General features: G+C 44.5%; 1 protein-coding gene across 2 annotated transcripts in view; it reads right to left on the bottom strand.

Moving 5' to 3' along the window:
• Window positions 1-19692, bottom strand: part of NFASC (neurofascin) — a 272454-nt gene that overhangs the window by 114511 nt on the left and 138251 nt on the right. For both annotated transcript variants that reach the window (XM_006887905.1, XM_006887909.1), the window contains exon 2: window positions 13975-14083. In XM_006887905.1, the coding sequence (XP_006887967.1) occupies window positions 13975-14083 (109 nt within the window). The remainder of the gene's footprint in view (window positions 1-13974; window positions 14084-19692) is intronic.

Genomic DNA, 19692 nt, shown 5'->3' with positions numbered 1-19692 from the left:
CAACCAGAGCTCAACTCAGCCATTCTGTGCGAAATTTAAAAAAAAAAAAAAAAGCAAGCAAGAGTTTATTACTACAGCTATCAGGAAGCAATCTTCTTAAGAATCAGAAGAAGAAAAACAGATTTGTCTTGGCTGAAAAAAGGTCGAACTGTTGTAAGGGACAAAGTCCACTTTCTCACCGTAGCGTTCAGGTTCCTGGCGATGGGGCTGGCATGCCCTGCAAAACCTCCTCTTCCATGGCCTCTCTCTCCACACACTGTTCTCCAGTCCTGCCCCCAGGCTGCACACCACTCTCCAAAGAGGCCATGTGCACTCTGTCCAGCTCCTATCTTTGCTGCTATTTGGGTCTCGATCAGAAATGTCATTCCCTTCACTTCCTCCCATGAAAATCTCCATCTTCAAAAGCTATGAGCAGCTTTGGCATAGAGTGCAGCTGCTCCATGGGGCTGCCAACTGTGTCCTCTTTAGAGGCACGCAGAGCCTCATCTTGCTCCAGAGGAGTAGCTGAGGGGTTCAAACCACTGACCTTTGGCTTAGCAGCCTGATGTTCAACCCACTGTGCCACCAAGCCTCCTCCTCTACAAGGCAAGGAGGCTGCATTTCTGCTGGTGTCGCCTCCCTCAGCCTGCCTCTACGTTCCCTTCCAGGAACCACCTCCTCTGCCTTGTGGGCTTAGCTGTCCTTGTGCCTGTCTCTCACATCAGCCCCTGAACTGCTTGAGCTCCCAGCCATGTCTGGCCTCCTCTGCAGTGAGCACAGAACAGTCAGTATCTGTAGGATAAGGGAAATTTGTTTGATTCTTCATATTCCCAGTGATGAATACCCTCTAAGCCACTGACTGACAGAGATCCTCGTTATCAGATAATATAATTCGGGTGCTTGCTGTATAAACCTGAATAACAAAACCAGCAGCAATAAGCTCTATTTTAGCTAACAGCAGCAATATCCGTCTCCTCAGGAACAGCTCTCGGCCTGCTCAGTGGACAGTCATCTCCTGTCACCTGAAATCCTCCCCTCACTGCCTCTCAGAGCTTTCCAACATCTAAGCTCAAGGAGGGAAGGCCGCCCTCACTGCGATGCAGCTTCTCCATCCCACAGGCACAGTCTCAAACTGGGCTCTCAATTGCTGTTACCTCAGTCCCCGTCTCCGAGGCCCCATCCTGAGGGCTGCCGCTCAGCTGTGCTGGTGCTGAGGCCCCCCTTCACTGGACAGACTCAGGCACTGCCCCTCTGCTGCCTCCCTTCTTCCATCTCTCTGGTGCCAGGGGAGGAGCAAAGCAACAGATGGTGACCCCAGCATGCTCCACGTCCTCCAGCTCACTGGCATTTGAAGGCAAAGGGGGGGGGGGTGTTTCCTAGGAAACTTGAAATGCTACCTATTGATGATGGTCAGCCTGTTCCTTTGGTGGAAGACAAGATTAGATGAGAAAGCATCAGGGAAAGATCCCCTGGCTTCACTCCTCAGAGAGCCCCTGCCAGAGTTACATGTTATCATACCCCCTCACTCTGCTCCAAGCAGCACTGTTCATGCAAGTCTGTCTGCCCACACAATCTCCCCACTTCCTCCTTCTGATGAGACTTGAAAGATCCCAAACCCTGCAGGGTCCAAGGACTTGACAGCCTGTGAAGGCACTCACCAGCCTGCTTCTAGACTTCTGCCCCTCTTCACATCCACAGGAGGGGGACCCAGCTTCCTGTCCGCCTGCCTGCGTAGGGTCCAACCAGCTATCCTCAAGGATTTTCAAACAGTCCAACGAACCTTGTCTGTGGGATTCAGCTCTCCCCTCCCACTCCTCACTTCTCCAGGTTGGAGGGGGGTGGTCTCCATCTGCTCTGTGACTGCCTTTCATGCTCTGCTCCCTTTCATTGTCAGGGGGAGTGATTTGGGAGGAGTTGAGGGGGGCTGTGTGTTTAACCATTGATAGTGATCGGTGTGGCATCCAGGAACCCCAGCAGACAGGGCCCCAGCCACGCTTGGAGAGGTCATGGGAACAGGGTGCGTGTGTGGGATGGTATCAGGTGTATGTGTGGGGGACACACACCTGAGTTTAGGATTAGAGAACTGGTTGAAAAACAGCTGTTCCCTTTTCAATGCCTGGAACTAATCTATAGGTTGAAACCTGAACTACAGTCACCATTTTTTAAGTTGGGGGGAAAAAGAGGATAGGATTGGAAAGTCGAAAGAGCACAGAACTGAGTCAGTTTTTCTGTTACGGTGCCCTCCATGAATACTTAGTATTGGCCATCGGCTCTGTAGAGGTTCACTGAGTACTTTATGTTACTCCTAAGCCGCCTTCACGGTTAGAGCCACTGAGGGAGAGCAGTCACTTCTAGGATGGGAGGTGCACCTATCTTACTGCGTGCTCATAGCTGGTTTCCCAGCAAGCCTGAGCACAGAGGCCTGCAATATTCCTCTTCATAAGTTGTGTGGTTCTCTCGGAAATCATGCAAACATCTGCTGCTGGTGGACCTTCAGGCTGTTCCCCACCCTCCTGTACAGCAATGGCTGCCATGAACACCCTGCACTCAAGTCCCTGTGACATATATGGAAGAGGTGGGCTTGCTGGAAACTGGGCACATCTTAGCCCGGCAGAGCATGAAGGTGGCCTCACCCTGACCCTGCTGAAGGCCCACCCTGCAGGCCACTGGGCGGTCCCTGGGCACAAGGGGAAAGATGTCTACGATACTAAAATACAACCAACTTTCTAAGAAACAAATGTAGAATGTAAAGGAGTCGGAGTTGTAGGTTGTGTAGCCGCTGTACAGCTGGTCTAACATTCTGTGAAGGGTCTGATTTATATGGGATCTGTGGCTATCTGTCAATTTTATTCAGACTCAACTCACCTGCTCCTGGTTAACTGAGCTCTGTCTCTGGTGGCCTAATGGTAAGGAACTGCATTGCAATGGTGAAGGCATCCAGTTTGAATCTACCAGCTTGCTTCCCAGGAGAAGGATGGGCTATCTCTTCCTGTGTGCCTTTGATAACCTGCTGGAGGGTCAGCTATGGGTCAGTTCTGACTTGATGGTACTCAACAACAAAAGTCCATAATAAAGTTAACGGGTATAAATGGGTTGTAAATGAAACAGAAGATAATACATTAAAAAGCCTGCTTGGGGAGGCAGGGAGAAAAAAGCTTGCTTGGATATGTGTCTGGCCTGCCTTGTCTGAATCATCAGGGAAATCAAGTGATTCTAGGAAAAATGTGAGAAAAAAGGGAGGACAAGAGACAAGGAAGAGCTTCACTTCTACATGACAACAACCCAGGTTCTCACTTGCCTTGGCTCCCTGTCTTCTACCCTCAGGGAGAAATCTTCACAGCAATTAGACAGACAATCTTTATTCACAGCTGGGGAGAGGGCTGTGAAGTTCCCCAGCCCCCTCCCCACGTGGTAGGAAAAGGCACCCCAGGCACCAGCAGCAGCTGCCTCCCCAAGAGCTGTCATTAAAGGCAAGTGGCTCATAGGAAGGAAGGCAGGGGGAGAGGAATGTATGATAATCTTGAGAGGTCAATGAGAGTGGATAGGGCAAGAGGGAGGGACGCCAGCAGATGTGATAGAGGAACCTGAACACAGAGGCCTGAAAGAGAGCCTTGAAACTGGGTTTAGAAGGCCTGGTTGTTGTTTTTGGGTGTGACTGTGACTCGTAGCTATCTTACTGGCTTTGAACCTAGCCTATCCTGTGCCATCTTTACCATCTTTGACATTCTTGGGCCCACTGCTACTACTACATTGTTAACATTTTGATGGTGATGGCGTTAATCCATTTTATTGAGGGTCCTCTACTCTTACTCTGACATTTTCCCCAACACGATGTCCTTCTCCAAGGAATGGCCCCTCCAAACAACATGCCCAATATATGTGAGACAAAATGTCAACATCCTGGCCTCAAAAGAGCACTCTGATTTCACTTTCTCCAAGACAGGCCTGTTCTCTTGACAGTCCATGGGCTATTCGGTACTCTTCTCCAATAGCACAATTCAAAAACACTGTTTATTCTTACATCATCCTTAGTCACTGTACAACTTTTAGATGCAAATCAAGTAATTAAGAAGACCATAGCTTGGGTCAAGCATAGAAGACCATGACTTGGGTCAAGCATACCTTAGCCTTTAAGTGGACATCATTCTCTTTAGTCCTCTGTAGCCTAAAATTCCCCAAAAAGTTAAACAAAGTTACTGCATGACCCTGCCAGGTCATTTTTAAGTATATAACTAAGGAGATGAAAAACAAAGATATTCACATAAATAACCACTTACTTAAAAAGAGCCAAAAAGTTGGAACATCCTGAATGCTCACCTACTTATGAGTGGATAAACAAAATGTAGCATATCAGATCAAGCCACTGCATTGATTTAAATTCTAGGATAGAAGGAAACTGTCTCCTAGGGTTTCCAAGGTTGGGAATGTTTATGCCCACCGACTATCCCAACTCTCTCCCATGGAGAGGCTAGCTGGTGGATTGTTCAGACTTTTTAGTTAGTAATACTTAATTCACTGTGTTACCAGAGGGCTCGCTCTCTCTATAGATACAGATAGATATAGATACAGTTGTTGTTATGTGCCATCGAGTCACCTGCAACTCATAGTGACCCTATGTACAACAGTCCTAAACCCCTTTCTATCCTGTGCCAATTTCACTGTCTCTGACACACCTACCCCCATGATCCCAGTCACTGAATCCATCCACCTCATAGAGGGTCTTCCTCTCCTACACTCTCCTTCCATCCTCTAAAGAATGACGTCCTTCTCTAAGGACTGGTCCCTCCTTGCAACATGTCCAAAGTATGTCAGATGAAACTTCAGAATCCTTGCCTTCACGGAGCAGCCTGGTTTAACCCTCTCCAGGATGAACTTGTTCATTTTCTTAGCAGTCCATGGTATATTAAATACTCTTCTGCAGCACCACAGCTCAAAGGCATCAATTCTCCTTCTATTCTCCCTAGTCATTGTCCAGCTGTCTGATACATAGCAGGTGACTGCAAAGACCATGGCCTGTATCAGGCACACCTTAGTCTCCAGAGAGACACCATTGCTCTTCAGTAATTTGGAGAGGTCCCTAACAGCAGTCTTTCCCATTGCAATACGTCTTTTAATTTCCTGGTTGCTGGTGCCAAGAGTGTTGACTGTGGAGCCAAGCAAACTAAAGCTTTGAACAATCTCAATCTCTTCACCATCCATCCTGATGCTGCGAATTGGTCCAGTGGTGAGAATCTTTGTCTTCTTGACATTGAGCCTCAGTCCATACTGAAGGCTGCAGTCCTTGACCCTCTGCAGCAAGTGCATGAGGTCCTCCTCAGTTTCAGCAAGCAGGGTTGTGTCATCTGCATAACACATCTGAGATTGTTGATGAGTTTTCCTCCAATCCTGATGCCACACTTCTCATTAGAGCCCAGCCTTTTACACACACACACACACACACACACACACACACACACACACACACACCCCACCAACAGCTCCGCGGGAGGATTGTCGATCTCCTCCTATGCGATTAACTGGATTAACTGCCTCTGAAAACCTGCCAGAAGGTCAGCTTAGGGTGGGTTCTGACCCAACAGTAAAAACAATATATGTGTGTGTGTTGTTTGACAAGAAAAAGGAATGGAGCTCTGATACATGGAGCTATATTGAGCATGAACCATCATGCTGAGTGACAGAAGCCAGAAATGAGACCAAAGATCACATAGTACATGATTCTATGAAATGTCAGGAAGATGGAAATTCAGAAAGTAAAAAAAATAGATGAGTAGTCAGTAGTTGGTGTAATAGGTGACTAGTTGGGCTACTGACTGGATGTGCCGCATGCATGGGAGACCCTGGAGCGAGAAAATGAGCCAGTCTCCTCCCAGCAGGTTGGGTTTACAGACTCAGAAGACTCGGCTTGGTTTTGGATGGCAGAGGGAAAAAAATGGAAGAAGGGAAGTGATTGCTAATGAGTATATTTTTTGGGAAATGGTGATGAAAATATTCTAAAGTTGATTTTAGTCAGAGTTGCTGACTAAACTCTGTGTGTTGTGTGTTGTGTTTAGGCCCCACTGAATCAGAACCGACCCACTACTGACCCTATGACAGGTTTTCAGAGGCAGTTAATTGCTCAGGAGGAGACTGCCCATCCTTCTCCTGCAGAGAAGCTGATGGACTTGAACTGCGTGCCTTTGTGATTACAGTGCAGTTTCTTGCCACTAGGCCACCAGAGCTCCCAGAGTTATCCTTTAAAGAACTGAATTGTATAGTATATGAATTTTATCTCCACAAAGCTGGTACTAAAATATTAATTAAAAAAATAATTGTATAAGGACTTAGAAAACATTATTCAACAGAAAACTGATGATCAGAAAATGAAGACACATTATTAAATGTGTATGCCCCATTTCATATGTTTAAAGAAATTAAGTTAAATTTATGAGACCAAACAAGTGATTGTTATAAGTTACTAGGTTAATAAATAGAACAGTAAAATTTGTCAGCCGAAAATTAAAAGTTCAAGGAAGAAAACAAATAAGTTTAATTAAGGAAGGATTAGGTTTGGGGATTTTTAATTTTTAACAAATTGAATATTACTATTCTTTTCTTTTTTATTATTATTAATTTTAATGAAAGTTTACCGAGACTTTGGATTTCTATTCATTCATTGTTACACTTTTCTCCCTGCCCACCCTTCCCCCTGCAGTTTGCTCTTCTATCTGAAAAGTAAAAGAAAAATTCTTTCATTGATATACAATCCCTCCCCCCAAGTCCACTCCACTATGTAGCCTTCATTCTGGACTCCTATCATGACAATAATACCTAATCACATACCCACTTTAAACAGTTCTCTCCCTCATCTGTTTCAATGCAGTATACATTATCTATCCCCTCCTTCTCAGTCTCCCCCAACCACGACATCAGTCCTGTTTTACAACAGTGGCACTCTATGCAGTATTTGTCCTTTAGTGACTGAGATATTTCACTCAGCATAATGTCCTCCAGGGTCACCCATTTTGAATAATATTGCATGAGTTCCTTGTTTTTCAATGCAGCGTAGTATTCCATTGTGTGAATATACCACAGCTTCTCTATCCATTCATTTATTGACAGGCACTTAGGTTGTTTCCAACTCTTTGCTGTCGTGAACAAAGCTGTGATAAACATGGGTGTGCATATATCTGCTTGTGTGGCAATTCTGATTTCTTTAGGGTATATTCCCAGTAGTGGAATTGCTGAGTCAAATGGTTTTTCTATTTGCAACTTTTTGAGAAAGCACTATACTGCCTCCTATAGTGGTTGTACCATTTTACACTCCCACCAACAGTGAATAAGGGTTCCAGTTTCTCCACAACCTCGCCAGCATTTGTTGCTTGCTGTTCTCTTAAATTTTGCTATTCTTACTAGGGTGAGATGATATCTCATAGTTGTTTTGTATCTCTCTTAGAGCTAAGAATTTTGAATATTTCTTCATGTGTTTGTTTGCCATCTGAATGGAAGAAGGCCCTGAATAAGCAAAGCACTCCTTAAAAAGAGAAACAAGGTAGAAGGCATCTGACTCCCTGATTTCAGATCCTGCTGCACTGCCATGGTGGTCAAGACAGCATGGTCCTGGTACAATGACATAGATCAACGGAATAGAATTGAGAATCCAGAAATCAGCCCATCTACCTATGGTCAACTGATTTTTGACAAGGAGATGAAATTAGTTAAGTGAGGAAATGATAGCCTTTTTAACAAACTGGAAACTATCTGCAGAAAACTTAACCAAGATCCACGCCTCACTCCATACACAAAAACCAACTCAAAGTGGATCATGGACCTAGGACTAAAACCAAGGACTATAAACTTTATTAAAGAAAAGCTTGGAAGAACGCTAGAAGTCCTAATCCACAACATAAACAGTCTTCTAAGCATCCTGAAAAATCTACAACCAGGAGAGGATAAAATAGATGAATGGGAAATTCTAAGAATCAAATCCCTATGCACATGCAAAAACTTCTCCAAAAGGGTAAAAAGGGAATTCACAGATTGGGGGAAAATTTTTGATAATGACATGTCAGATAAGGGACTTAGATCTAGAATTTATAAAATATTCAAGCATCACAACAAGATAAAGGTAAACAACCCAATTGAAAAATGGGCAGAGGATATGAACAGACACATCACCAAAGAATTCAGATGGTAATCTTTTTTTTTTTTTTAAATGGTTTACTTACAAAGTACATGCTATTCTTTTTTTTAAAGGCCCAAGGCTAAATTCTTGTATGTCACCTTGAGCAAGTCACAGATTTGTGCCTGTCTTCATATCTACCCTATTTTAGGAAATGACAAAAAGATATAGGAAGGGAAGATGGCTCTGGGGCAGCCTGACCCCTCAATTCTGCTGTCCCCATAAGAAGTTAACTGTGTACCCCTCTGCCATCTTTACTTCCTCCAGTGTCCTCACCCTAGCACTGCCCGGTGGGTTCCCAGAGTCCATGAGCAGAGTGGCCATTTGCAGTCCAGCTCACTCTTCCTCTGAGGGTCCATCCCCTCATGACCTAACCTGTGAAAAGCTGCTTTCTCTGCCTTCTATGTGGGGGATTCCAAGACTGACTTCAACAGACCAAAGTTGTAAAGCCATCTGAAAATCCCAGCTTGAGCTCAAGTACATGAAAAATAAGGGTCAAAATGATGGCGGAAACTTGAGGGCAAGATGACCTTCATCTCCTCACCCAGACCACGGGCTTCTGGAGGGCAAAGGCTCTATCATGTACTTTTTTTTTCTCTCTCTTGTTTCTTTCACAGCATTGAAGCACAGTGAGAGCTGTGACAAAATGTTAGCTCAAAGCCGAACAGGCTGTGTTTAGTAAATAGTGGACTACACAAAACTAGCTAAGAAGTCAGGCAGACCGGGGAAAACCACCAGACAAGCCCTCGAAGAGCTTCAAGCAACCTATAATCATTGGTACATGAAAGGAGACTAACTTGGGTGACATGCCAAGTTTCAACCCCACCTCAGCCTTTTACCTACAACACACTCTCTTTACCTTAAACAACTGTCTCAGTCTTGTTGTTAGCCACAGCTTTCTTAATTTTAAGAGTGAGAGAAGTGTACTTCCCTATTGCAAGGTTGCTGTGAAGAGGAGTCAATGGGCCAAGTGAGCTGATGTCTCTATACAGCGATTCATCCAAGGCCTGACACATACTTGACATTTAAAATCCATGGGTCCATTCTCGTTTTCACCAAGTTGTAGCTGGTGTATTTCTTTGCTATGTGGCTTTGGAGAAGTTGGGCTTCTGAATTCATAAAGCAGATGATGCTTGTGCAGATAACCACCATATAGTGACTCAAAGCAAGGAAAACAACTCCTTGTCTACAGAAGGTGGACTAGAAAGAAGGAGAGACGCCCATAAAAACCCAGGCCAGGCAAAACAGTGTGGACTCCTTTTCCCCTTATCCTTTCTACAGCCAATGCACTCAGCATTCCTTGGAACAGACCTACCCTGTACTCATGCCTCTGAGTCCACCACTAACCCACGATCCATCGTGTCCACTGCTTCTGCCTGATAAGCACCTGGAATCAAACAAACCACGGGGGCTGGCTCTTCCAGGCGACTCCGACTCGGCTGCTCATCCTGGTTTAGCTGGTGAGGTTCCAAGGAGAGCATATATTCCCAGTCGCATTTTTACAATTCCTGTCTGACTTGTGATACAGGGGACAGAGGAAGGAAAGGACCAGCAGGAGGGAGCAGCATCTGTTCCTTGCTCTCTCCCTTCAACCCTTCTGCATTTACATCCAATGCAGACATCAGTCTGGATCCAACTGCCACCCGGCAGGCTTGCACAGGCAGGAGGAGATGTGAGAATGCAGCAGGCCTGGAGGAGGGGTGGGGAGCAGAAAGGGGGAGGAAAAACACAGGCTAAGGATTTATGCACCCCCCCTCAGTTATAAAATGTACCATTTGTCTTAGAGTCTGGTTGCAAAGTGCTGGCAGGTATGAGTGCTGACACCAGAGATGCTCCTGGCTTCGATGGGACAAAGTTTTATGTATTATACCTCAAGTAAGATCATACACCAACACGTAGGAAGGACCCACCTTGTCTTTTGCCTGAGGTCCTTTTATTAGAAGCTCAGAGGGTGATATACCACCTCAAAGCAAAAAACTTAGCTTCCTGTGAAAGGATGGGCTTGGGGGGGGCGGTGTCTGGAAGTGACGAAGTGACTAAGTGACTGCACAGGTAGGTAGATGGCACAAGCTGCCTAGGGGAATGGTGTTTGCTGCCACCAACCGTGTCTCCACACGGGCTCCTGCAGATCTAGGGGCCACAGGAAAAGCTGGCCAGCACGGCTGCTTCCTCAGCAGCCTGGATTCAGTTTTCGAGTGGGGTTCTTAACAAAGCACCATGCCCCTATCAATCTACCACTACATGTCATGAGCCCATGTTACTGACCCGTTAAAATGTTTCTGGAGAGAGGTGGCCCAGCCTCTTCCTGGCAGGCAGGACTGAGCCGTCCACATGCAATTAACCAAATGGACCTATTTGGAGAATTGAAGGCCTGGGGATCCTGGGTATTTTTGCTGTCTTGCATCAGAGGGCAGGTGTTTGCTTAGAGTGACCTGGTGAGGCCCCTGTGTGAAGTGCAGCAGAGGGGGCTTGGAGGGGAGGGAGAGATTAAGTGCGTGTGTATGTGTGCACGGGCAGGTGCCTCATGCTGGGGCCGGAGGAGGGGAGAGGGAGGAGTGTGCTCACAGGAGCAGTTGCCTGGGGGAGCTCCAGATGGCAGTGACCTTGGAACAAAGAGAGAGGAGCCAGAGGGAGGAGGGCAGAGACACAGACGACTTGCTCCTTAAGAGGCTGCAGGGTGGAGCCACACAATGAAATGCACACCTGGAGGCCGGCTGAGGGCACACCTGATACAGCCACACAGTTCAGAGTTCCAATGCCACTTAGAGCCAGCCTCCCTGAGAAGCCATGTGAACCAGATATAGTCATGCATGTGCCCCTCTCGGAGCTGGGCCATCTGAAAGGAAAATGCAGTGGTCTGCCCATTGTTTGATGAGGGGTTTTGACAAGTTCTTTAACTTTTTTATGCTTCCATTCTGGAATCAGTAAAATGTGGCTGATAATGGGCCCTCCCTCCCTCCCTCCTAGACGTGTTGTAAGCAGGATGAAGTGGAGAACATACATCAGGAGCAGAGCATTGACAGCCAGCACATGGATGCTCTCAAATGCTGGTTATTACAATGCTTATTATTGTCTCAAGAAACCTGGATCAGCTCCCCTCGTGCAGAACATATTGTTCCCTCGATAGCCACATGGCCCTCCTTTTGTGTATCATCTGCACCCATCCTTTCTCTCAAATGTCCTCTGACAGTCTGAAGGCCCTTTGAGAATAGGTGTTTTCCACTCACAAAGTGAGAGGTCCTGGGGGCTACAGGAGGCCTTGAAGAGGCATAAAAAATTAGGTCTCAATTCAAGGCCAAGTAGCTTTGTAGATATTGAGAGAAGAAACTTCTTGGAATCTAGAAATCGGTATTGATTTCTGTATTGCACAATGTGCAATAAAAAAAGAAAAACATTAGGATAGTGACACCAGCCATAAAAAATTAGGTCTCAATTCAAGGCTAAGTAGCTTTGTAGATATTGAGAGAAGAAACTTCTTGGAATCTAGAAATCAGTATTGATTTCTGTATTGCACAATGTGCAATAAAAAAAGAAAAACATTAGGATAGTGACACCAGTCTTACTCACATCACAGAACTGCCATGGGAGGCATGTGATGCAATTAATGTCCATGGGCACATCGGAGAAAGAATCCAACTCTAAACCCATGTCAGAGACCACTGATGAGCTCAGAAGTGTCCAGAGATATAGACTGAAGCAAGCCAGCTCTCTGTCAGGCAGGATGGGGCAGCCAAGTCTGTAGCTGGCCTGTTGTGGAAATTCTTACTGGAGATGGCAGAGCTCATCAAGTGAATGGATCCTGAGGGTGGGATCTGGTTAAACAAACCATGCTGCATGCACCCAGAGAGGACTGTGGAGGTGCTCTGGGTGGACAGGGCCAGAGCACAGGGTGAGTATGAAAAGTGCCCTAGCAATGGACATGGTGACACAGGGCTACACTAATTTGCTGTCCTCTACAAAGTGCGACAGAGCAAGGATGTCAGTTTATTAGACTAAGGTGTTACCCGACCTAAGCCATGATGTTTTCAGATACTTCATATGCATGTTAAACTTGGACAATGAATTTGGAAGACCAAAGAACAGATATGCCTTTGAACTGTGGTGCTGCTGAAGACGACTGAATATGCTATGGACTACCAAAAGAACAAAGATATCTGTCCTAGAGGAAGGGCCACCAGGCTGTAGAGGCAAAGATGGTGAAACTTCATCTCATATACTCTGGGGATGTTGTTAGGCGGGGCCAGTCCTTGCAAAAGCCAAGCATGGTTGGAAAAGTTGAGGGACCCTCCTCATTGGGCTGACACAGTAACTATGACAATGGGCATGAGGAAGGCGCAGAACAGGGCAGGGTTTGGAACTGTTGTTCACAGGGTTGCGGTCAGCTGGAGGCGGCCTAACAATAACAATAACCACAAACCTGGGCATCTGTTCCCATTGAGCCTTAGTTATGTGCCCATTGCAGTAAACTGGCAGGTCACTCTGGCAGTAACAGTCCTCTGAGAACAGTCAAACAATAGTGTTTCCCTTGCTCTTCCATCTCCTGCCTGTCATTGTGCTCAAGTTCACTAGTTAGTGACAATGACTGGGAAAGTCCTGCAGTCTAGTGGATTTCCCAGATGTTTCCTCAGCCTGATACTGTTTGGAGGCGAGGTTTGGCTCAGCCTGTAAAAACCTAACACAGAAATTACTTCAATGAAACGACTATATCTAAAGTGCTGTCTGTAACAGAAATAATGGCAATAATTATCATTTACAGAACATCTTCTTTATGTCAGGGATGTCCAGGGGTTGTACTACAAGGCTGGGTGCTAAGCGGAAGGTTGGAGGCACCCTGGAAGCCAAGCCTGGTGATCTTACAAAAAGTGAGCCACACAGAGCCCTGAACCACGACGCTGCCAATGGGCTGCGATGGGTCAGAGCCAACTCAGCAGCAAGTGGTTCCATACATCAGGCGCTATGTGAGGTCTGAGGAGGTTAATAAACTTTGCTAAGGTCACAAACTGCGTGGGGCTTGAATTTCTAGACTCTGCTTCTATTTCTCCTCACCTGTCCTAGCCTCATCTCCCAAGTCTTTCTGAGAGGACAGAAGGCCTACAGAGGAGGTACTAGAAAGCAAGCGTCCAACCGAAACAAGAAAGAGATGCTTAAATTCAAAGAATGAGGACACCTTTGTTCTGGCCTCCATCTCAGGCCCCAACCAGCCCCTAGGACCTAGACTGCACTCCCCAGGCCCTAGGAGCTAGCCTGCGCACCAGCCCCTACGAGCTAGCCTGTCCTCATAAAAACTGACCTCCAGGCTTGGCCCCACCCAACACTGAAGCAAGGGTTGCTGGGAACACCAGGAAATTCGAATCCAGAGTGGAACAATGGGGACCCTGCACACAGTGCGTGGTCTGTGCTGTCAGCCTCACTGTTTACTGCACCCTGGACAGCTGTCCATCTGCCAAGTCTGGTGCTCTGCTGGGTTTCACACTACCCCCCATATGCCAGAGCTGTCACTCAGAGACTCCTAGGTCATAGCGGCCCAAGGTAAAGGAAGTGTATTATAAACAAAGTTTTCTCACTTTTTCAATTCAGGACAGTGGTGACACTAATGCTGACTGGCTGCATCTGCTGGGGAAGAAGGGGCTGGTGCTCCTTGCCTGAGTCAGCCTCGGGACCTGGCTGCATGCTATTCTACACAGGAGACAGGAGGGCTCCCCTCGGAGAATCCCAGGGGCAGGTAAAGAGACTTCTCCCAACAGAGAGAAGGGGCAGGAGGCAAAAATGAGGCTTTCACTCACCCCTCTGCCCTTTCCCCCTCCCACTAACAAGCCCTCAGTACGAACCTCTCTCACTTTCTCTGCCTCATTCAGCTGCTTTCTTGCAAAACCGGAGAAGAGTCCGTTCCAGTCTGCCGAGGGAAGGAGAACTCCAGCGTCCCAAACTGCACATAAGTCAATCAACCTGTCCCAAAGCAAACACAAGGGAGAAGCCAGGGTCACTCTAGGAAAGGCAAGACAAGACTTTGTGGCTTGCAGCCTCCTTGTTGGTTGGGCAAATCACATTTCTGTCCACTTTCATTTGTAAAGTTTTGCAAAGTGTAAGAGCATCTTCATTCAATCAAGTTCAAAGCACCCTGGGCAGTGGGGGTCACTGCTCTCATGCATAAGATGATTTCCTAGTGCCCTGACACCATAATCTAATCGCCGAGTCCCTGATCACCTAAAGAAGTTGAGCTCTATCTCAATCTCTCCTACACCCAAGGGAGCATTCACCCATAATTATCTCATTAATTTTCTTAATTTCCTTAGGAGAACAACTATGGTTTTCTTCTTCATTTACAGAGCGGTAAACCATGTTTTCCATATATAAATCTACAGCACACTAAAAGGGGATGTGATGTTAGGACCAGGAGTCACAGGTTCGTATATTTATGTTGTGGGTTGTGTGTGTGTGTGCTGGTGGGTTTTGTTGTGGCTTTTTTTTTTCCTTGAGTCACAGTTTTTAGGTTCTAGCTTCTTGCATGATTTAGGGTAGGAACCTTCCCTATGTGTGCCTCAATTTCTTCACGTGTTAAGTAGGAAAAGGGCAGAGTGGAAAGTTCAAGCCCCAGTTTCTCTCCCTGAGGAGAGGGCAGTTAATACACTTCATTTAACCATTTGCTCTAGCATGAAAATGTACCTGCTGGAAATGATAAAACGCATCCTTGTGCAGGTGAGTGTGGTAAATCTATCAATATGTTATTGTTGTTATGTGCTGTTGGGTTGCCTGTGACTCACAGTGACCCTATGTACAACAGCCCTAAATCCTGCTCTATCCTGTGCCAATCTCATTGTCTCTGACACACCATCCATTACCCCAATCACTGAATCAAACCACCTGATAGAGGGTCTTCCTCTCCAGTGCTGTCTCTCCACCCTCCCAAATATGACGTCCCTCTCCAAGGACTGGTTCCTCCTTGCAACATGTCCAAAGTACGTCAGACGAAGCTTCAGAATCCTTGTCTCCAGAGAGCAGCCTGGCTTCACCCTCTCTAGGACAACTCTATCAATATAGACATATATTTATCCTTTGATCTAACAATCCCAGATCTAGGAATCTAAGTACACACTTTACACGTTACAGTTCAAAGAGGATCAACATGCTTGGTCTTACTCATCTCACTCACAATAAAAGAACCACAAAAAGAGAACACTCTTTCCACATTAAATTGTCAAAGATTTTAAAACGTAAACAAATAAACAGCAACAATAATACAGAATGTGAGAGAAGGCCTGGGAAACAGGGACTCCCGGGTATTACTATCACTGCATCTATGGAGGGCAAGAGGACCATATTCCCTTTGACCTAGAAATTGTGCATCCAAACATACAGACCTTAAATAGCCTTCAAAGTGTAAGAGATGTGCAGGGAGAGGGGGGATTAATCATGGAGTTGTACAATGTGATGGGGGGGGTGAGGGAAATTGGAAGAATCTGTTCTCGATAGCAATGCACTCAAATTTTGTAAATAAACTGCTATAAAAAAAGTCAACTTGAGGAGGATGAAGGGAGGGAAAGGGAATAAAATGTGCAACAGTGAATGAATGAAAATCTAACTTTTCTGTAAACTTTTGTTAAAATAACAAAATAAAAATTTTATTAAGAAAAGAAATAATATATATCCAGAAAGAGTTAATAAAGCAGTTTTGGTTTTTTCAACATCCTTTTTATTTTTGTATTATCATTCCACACAAAAGCAACAGAATCATTACAATCTTAGTAAGTTTGTAAGTGAATATATGAACAGAAAATTTGTACCCATTATTATTAATAGCAATTTTACAAGGTAAATTAATGTTTTAGATATTTGGGTTGTTTTTTAAAAAAAACAACCACACCACATCACAACACGACACCACAAAACAGCTGTTTCTTAATCCCTTCTACTACTGCTTTAATTAATGGAATATTCTAGGTGGAAAAGCCTACCCAGCCAGCACTATTTACATGTACCAAATGAAGCATGTGCAACTTACAGAAGTCAACGCTGAGCACCTTTGCTGGGCTGGTATTCTACAGAACCACCAACCCTGATGTCATGACAAAAAGCCACAAATGACATGTGCATGAGGCTAATAAATACTTTTATAGGTCAAATTATTACTTAAGAGTTTAAATATCTGTCAGAAGTGAGCTGAGTAAAAACCCAATGGTGTGTTTACACTGTAGAATGCTATGTTGTCGTTACGTGCCGTCAAGTCATCTACGACCCACAGCAACCCGATGTACAGCAGCTCGGAACGCTGTCCTGTCCTGAGCCAATCTCACTAATTCTGACGCACCTACACTCACTGTCTCAGTCATTGTATAAATTTCTCTCATCCGGGGTCTTCCTCTCCTTCACTGTTCCTCTACCTTTTTGAAGCATGTGTCCTTCTCTAGCGACCAGTCTCTCCTGGACACATGCCCACAGTATGTGAGATGTAGCTTCAAAATTCTAGCCTCCAAGGAGAAACGTGGTTTCACCCTCTCCAAGACAGACCTATTTGTTTTCTTGGCAGTTCATGGTATGTTCAAGACTCCTCTCCAGCACAATTAGAAGGAATCAATTCGTCTGTTATCCTCAGTCATTGTCCAGCTTTCTGATGCATAGCAAGTAATTGTGAAGACCATGGCCTGGATTAGGTGCACCTTAGTCTCTAGACTGATTTTGTTGCTTTTCAGCAACTGGAGGGGTCCTTGACAGCAGATTTTCCCAATGCAATTTGTCTTTTGATTTCCTTACTGCTGGTGCTAGGAGTGTTGATTGTGGAGCCAAATAAGCTGTAATTATTAACAATCTCCATCTCTTCTCCATCTATCATGGTGTCAATTGGCCCAGTGGTGAGAATCTTTGTCTTTTTGATGTTGAGCTTCAATCCATATTAAAGACTACAGTCCTTGACTATCTGCAGCAAGTGCTTCAGGTCCTCTTCAGTTTCAGCAAAAAAGGTTGTATCATTTGCATAATGTAAGTTGTTGATGAGTGTTCTTCTAATCTTGATACCATATCCCTCCTCATAAAGCCCTGCTTCCCAAATGATCTGTTCTGAGTATAGACTGACATACTCCTTTCCTGATTTTGAACCAGGCAGTGTTTTCCTGCTTTGTTCTGAGGACTGCTTCCTGGTTCAAGTATAGGTTTTGCATAAGCACAATCAAGTGTCCTGGGATTCCCCATTCTCCTCAAGGTTAGCCACAATTTGTTGTGATCCACACAGTCAAATGCCTTTTCATAGTCAATGAAATGGACTCTAGGACTCTTTGCTCTCTGTCAATGTCCATCTGACAATGGCAATAATGTCTCTAGAGCCATGACCTCTTCTAAATGCACCTTGTATTTCTGTCAATGTTCTGTTCCAGTTGTTTCTGGATAATCTTCAGCAGGACTTTCCTAGAGTGTGGTATTACTGGTATTGTTTGATAATTTCCACACTCTGTCAGGTTACCTTTTTTTGAAATGGGAATAAATATGGATCTCTTCTAGTCAGTTGGCCAGGTAGTTGTCCTCCAGATTTCTTGGCACAAACTAATGAGCACATCCAGGGCAGCATCTGTTTGTTGAAATATGTCAATTGTTATTCCATCAATTCTTGGGGCTTTACTTTTTGCCAAGTCCTTCAGAGCTGCCAGAACTTCCTCCTTCATCATCACTGGCTCTCCAACCCCCTGCCCGCCCCCACCTTGTTGTGTACCATAGAATTGGATCTGACTGGCACAGGAGGTTGCCCCTCCTTCTACAATGGGGCATTTGGTGAATTCGAACTGCATGCCTTTGGGATTGCAGCACAGCTTCATGCTACTAGGACACCAGAGCTCCCTTCACTATTGCTTCTTGATCATACATTGTTTTCTTGAAATTCTTCTGTGTCAGCCATTTTTTTTTGTACAATGACTCTGTATACCCCTTCCATCTTCTTTTAACGCTTCCTGAATCATTCAGTATTCTGCCCATAGCATCCTTATGCATTGCAATTTGTGGCTTGAATTTGTTCTTTAATTCCTTCAGCTTAAGAAATGCCAAGCAAGTTCAGCTCTTTTATTTCCCAACTCCAGTTCTCAAGCTGCTTTTTGAAATCTGCTGTTAAGCTCCTTAATTTTTTGATTTCTTACCTTTGCTTTGGCTTCTCGGCACCCTAGTGCAATATTAAGAGTCTCTTCTGATATCCATTTTGGTCTTTTCTTCTTCTTCCTTCTTTGTAATGACCTTTTGTATTCTTCATGAACAATATTCTTAATATCGTCCTGCAAATCATCTGGTCTTCATTCATTAGTGTTCAAGGCCTCCAACCTGTTCCTGAGTTGGTTTTTAAATTCAGGGGGGATAGACTCAAGATCAAATTTTGATTCCTGTGGATATGATTTAACCTTCTTTATCTTTAATTTGAACCTACATATGAGCAGCTGATGGTCTGTTCCACAATCAGCACCTGGACTAATTTTCACTGCTGATCCTGAACTTTTCCAACAATTCTTTCCACAGATGTAATCGATCCCAGCAGGTGAAATCCATGTGTGTAGTCTGCATTTCTGTTTCTTATGAAAGGTATTTGCTATGAATAAATCACTGATTGTGCAGAATTCTATCATTCCATACCCAGCTTCATTTCTGTTACCAAGTCTCTATTTTCCGACTATTTATATTTCTTCCTGGTTCTCAACTTTCATTTTCCAGTCACCTATTATTATTAATGAACTTTAGTTACATGTTCGATCGATTTCTGACTGCAACAGTAGGAATCATCTATTTCTTCCTCTCTGGTTCTGGTTGTTGGTACATAAGTTTGAATGACAGTGTTATTAACAGGTTCCTTGTGCATATGGATATTATCCTGTCACAATATTGTATTTCAAGAAGGATCTAGAAATGACCTTTTAACCATGAAAACGACCCTGTTTTTTTTCACCTTTTCATCTCCAGGGTAGTAGATCATATAATTGTTTGATTCAAAATTTCCCATGTCAATACATCTCATTTCACTAATACCTAATATCTCAATATTTAAGTGTTCTATTTCTTTCTTAACAATGTCTAGTTTTCCAATATTCATTCTTCTCACATCCCATGTTCTAATCATTAGTTTCTTCTTTTTTTAAATAATCTTTTAATAAACTTTTTAATCTTTTATTTTATTATTTGTGTGTGTGTGTACCATCAAATTGGATCTGGCTGGTACAGGAATAGACTACCACTCCTTCTCCAGCAGAGCATCTGGTGGATTCAAACCAAGTGCCTTTGGGATTGCAGCACAGCTTCTTGCCATTAGGCCACCAGAGCTCCCTTTAGTTTCTTCTTATTTAATTAATTTAATTAAATTAAACCTATGAACCTAGAGAGAGGATGAAAGGCACCTGAGTTTCGAGGACTCTCCGACTCGACGGCACTTAACAACAACAAGAACAATTATTTAATTGTTCCTCCTCCATTGTGTTTCTGAATTTGAGGACTCAGCCTCAGTTGCCATAGCTGCTAGTCTAAGTGTGCTCTGCTGTACATAGGGTTTTCAAAGACCTGTTAAATTTCAGAAGTAGATAGCCAATCCTTCTTCCTAG

This window comes from Elephantulus edwardii, unplaced genomic scaffold (assembly GCF_000299155.1).
Source record: "Elephantulus edwardii isolate Elephantulus edwardi_28Jun2011 unplaced genomic scaffold, EleEdw1.0 scaffold00063, whole genome shotgun sequence".
Taxonomy (NCBI): Eukaryota; Metazoa; Chordata; class Mammalia; order Macroscelidea; family Macroscelididae; genus Elephantulus; species Elephantulus edwardii.
The sequence above is the reverse complement of the archived record's forward strand: the minus strand, read 5'-3'. Positions and strand labels throughout refer to the sequence as shown.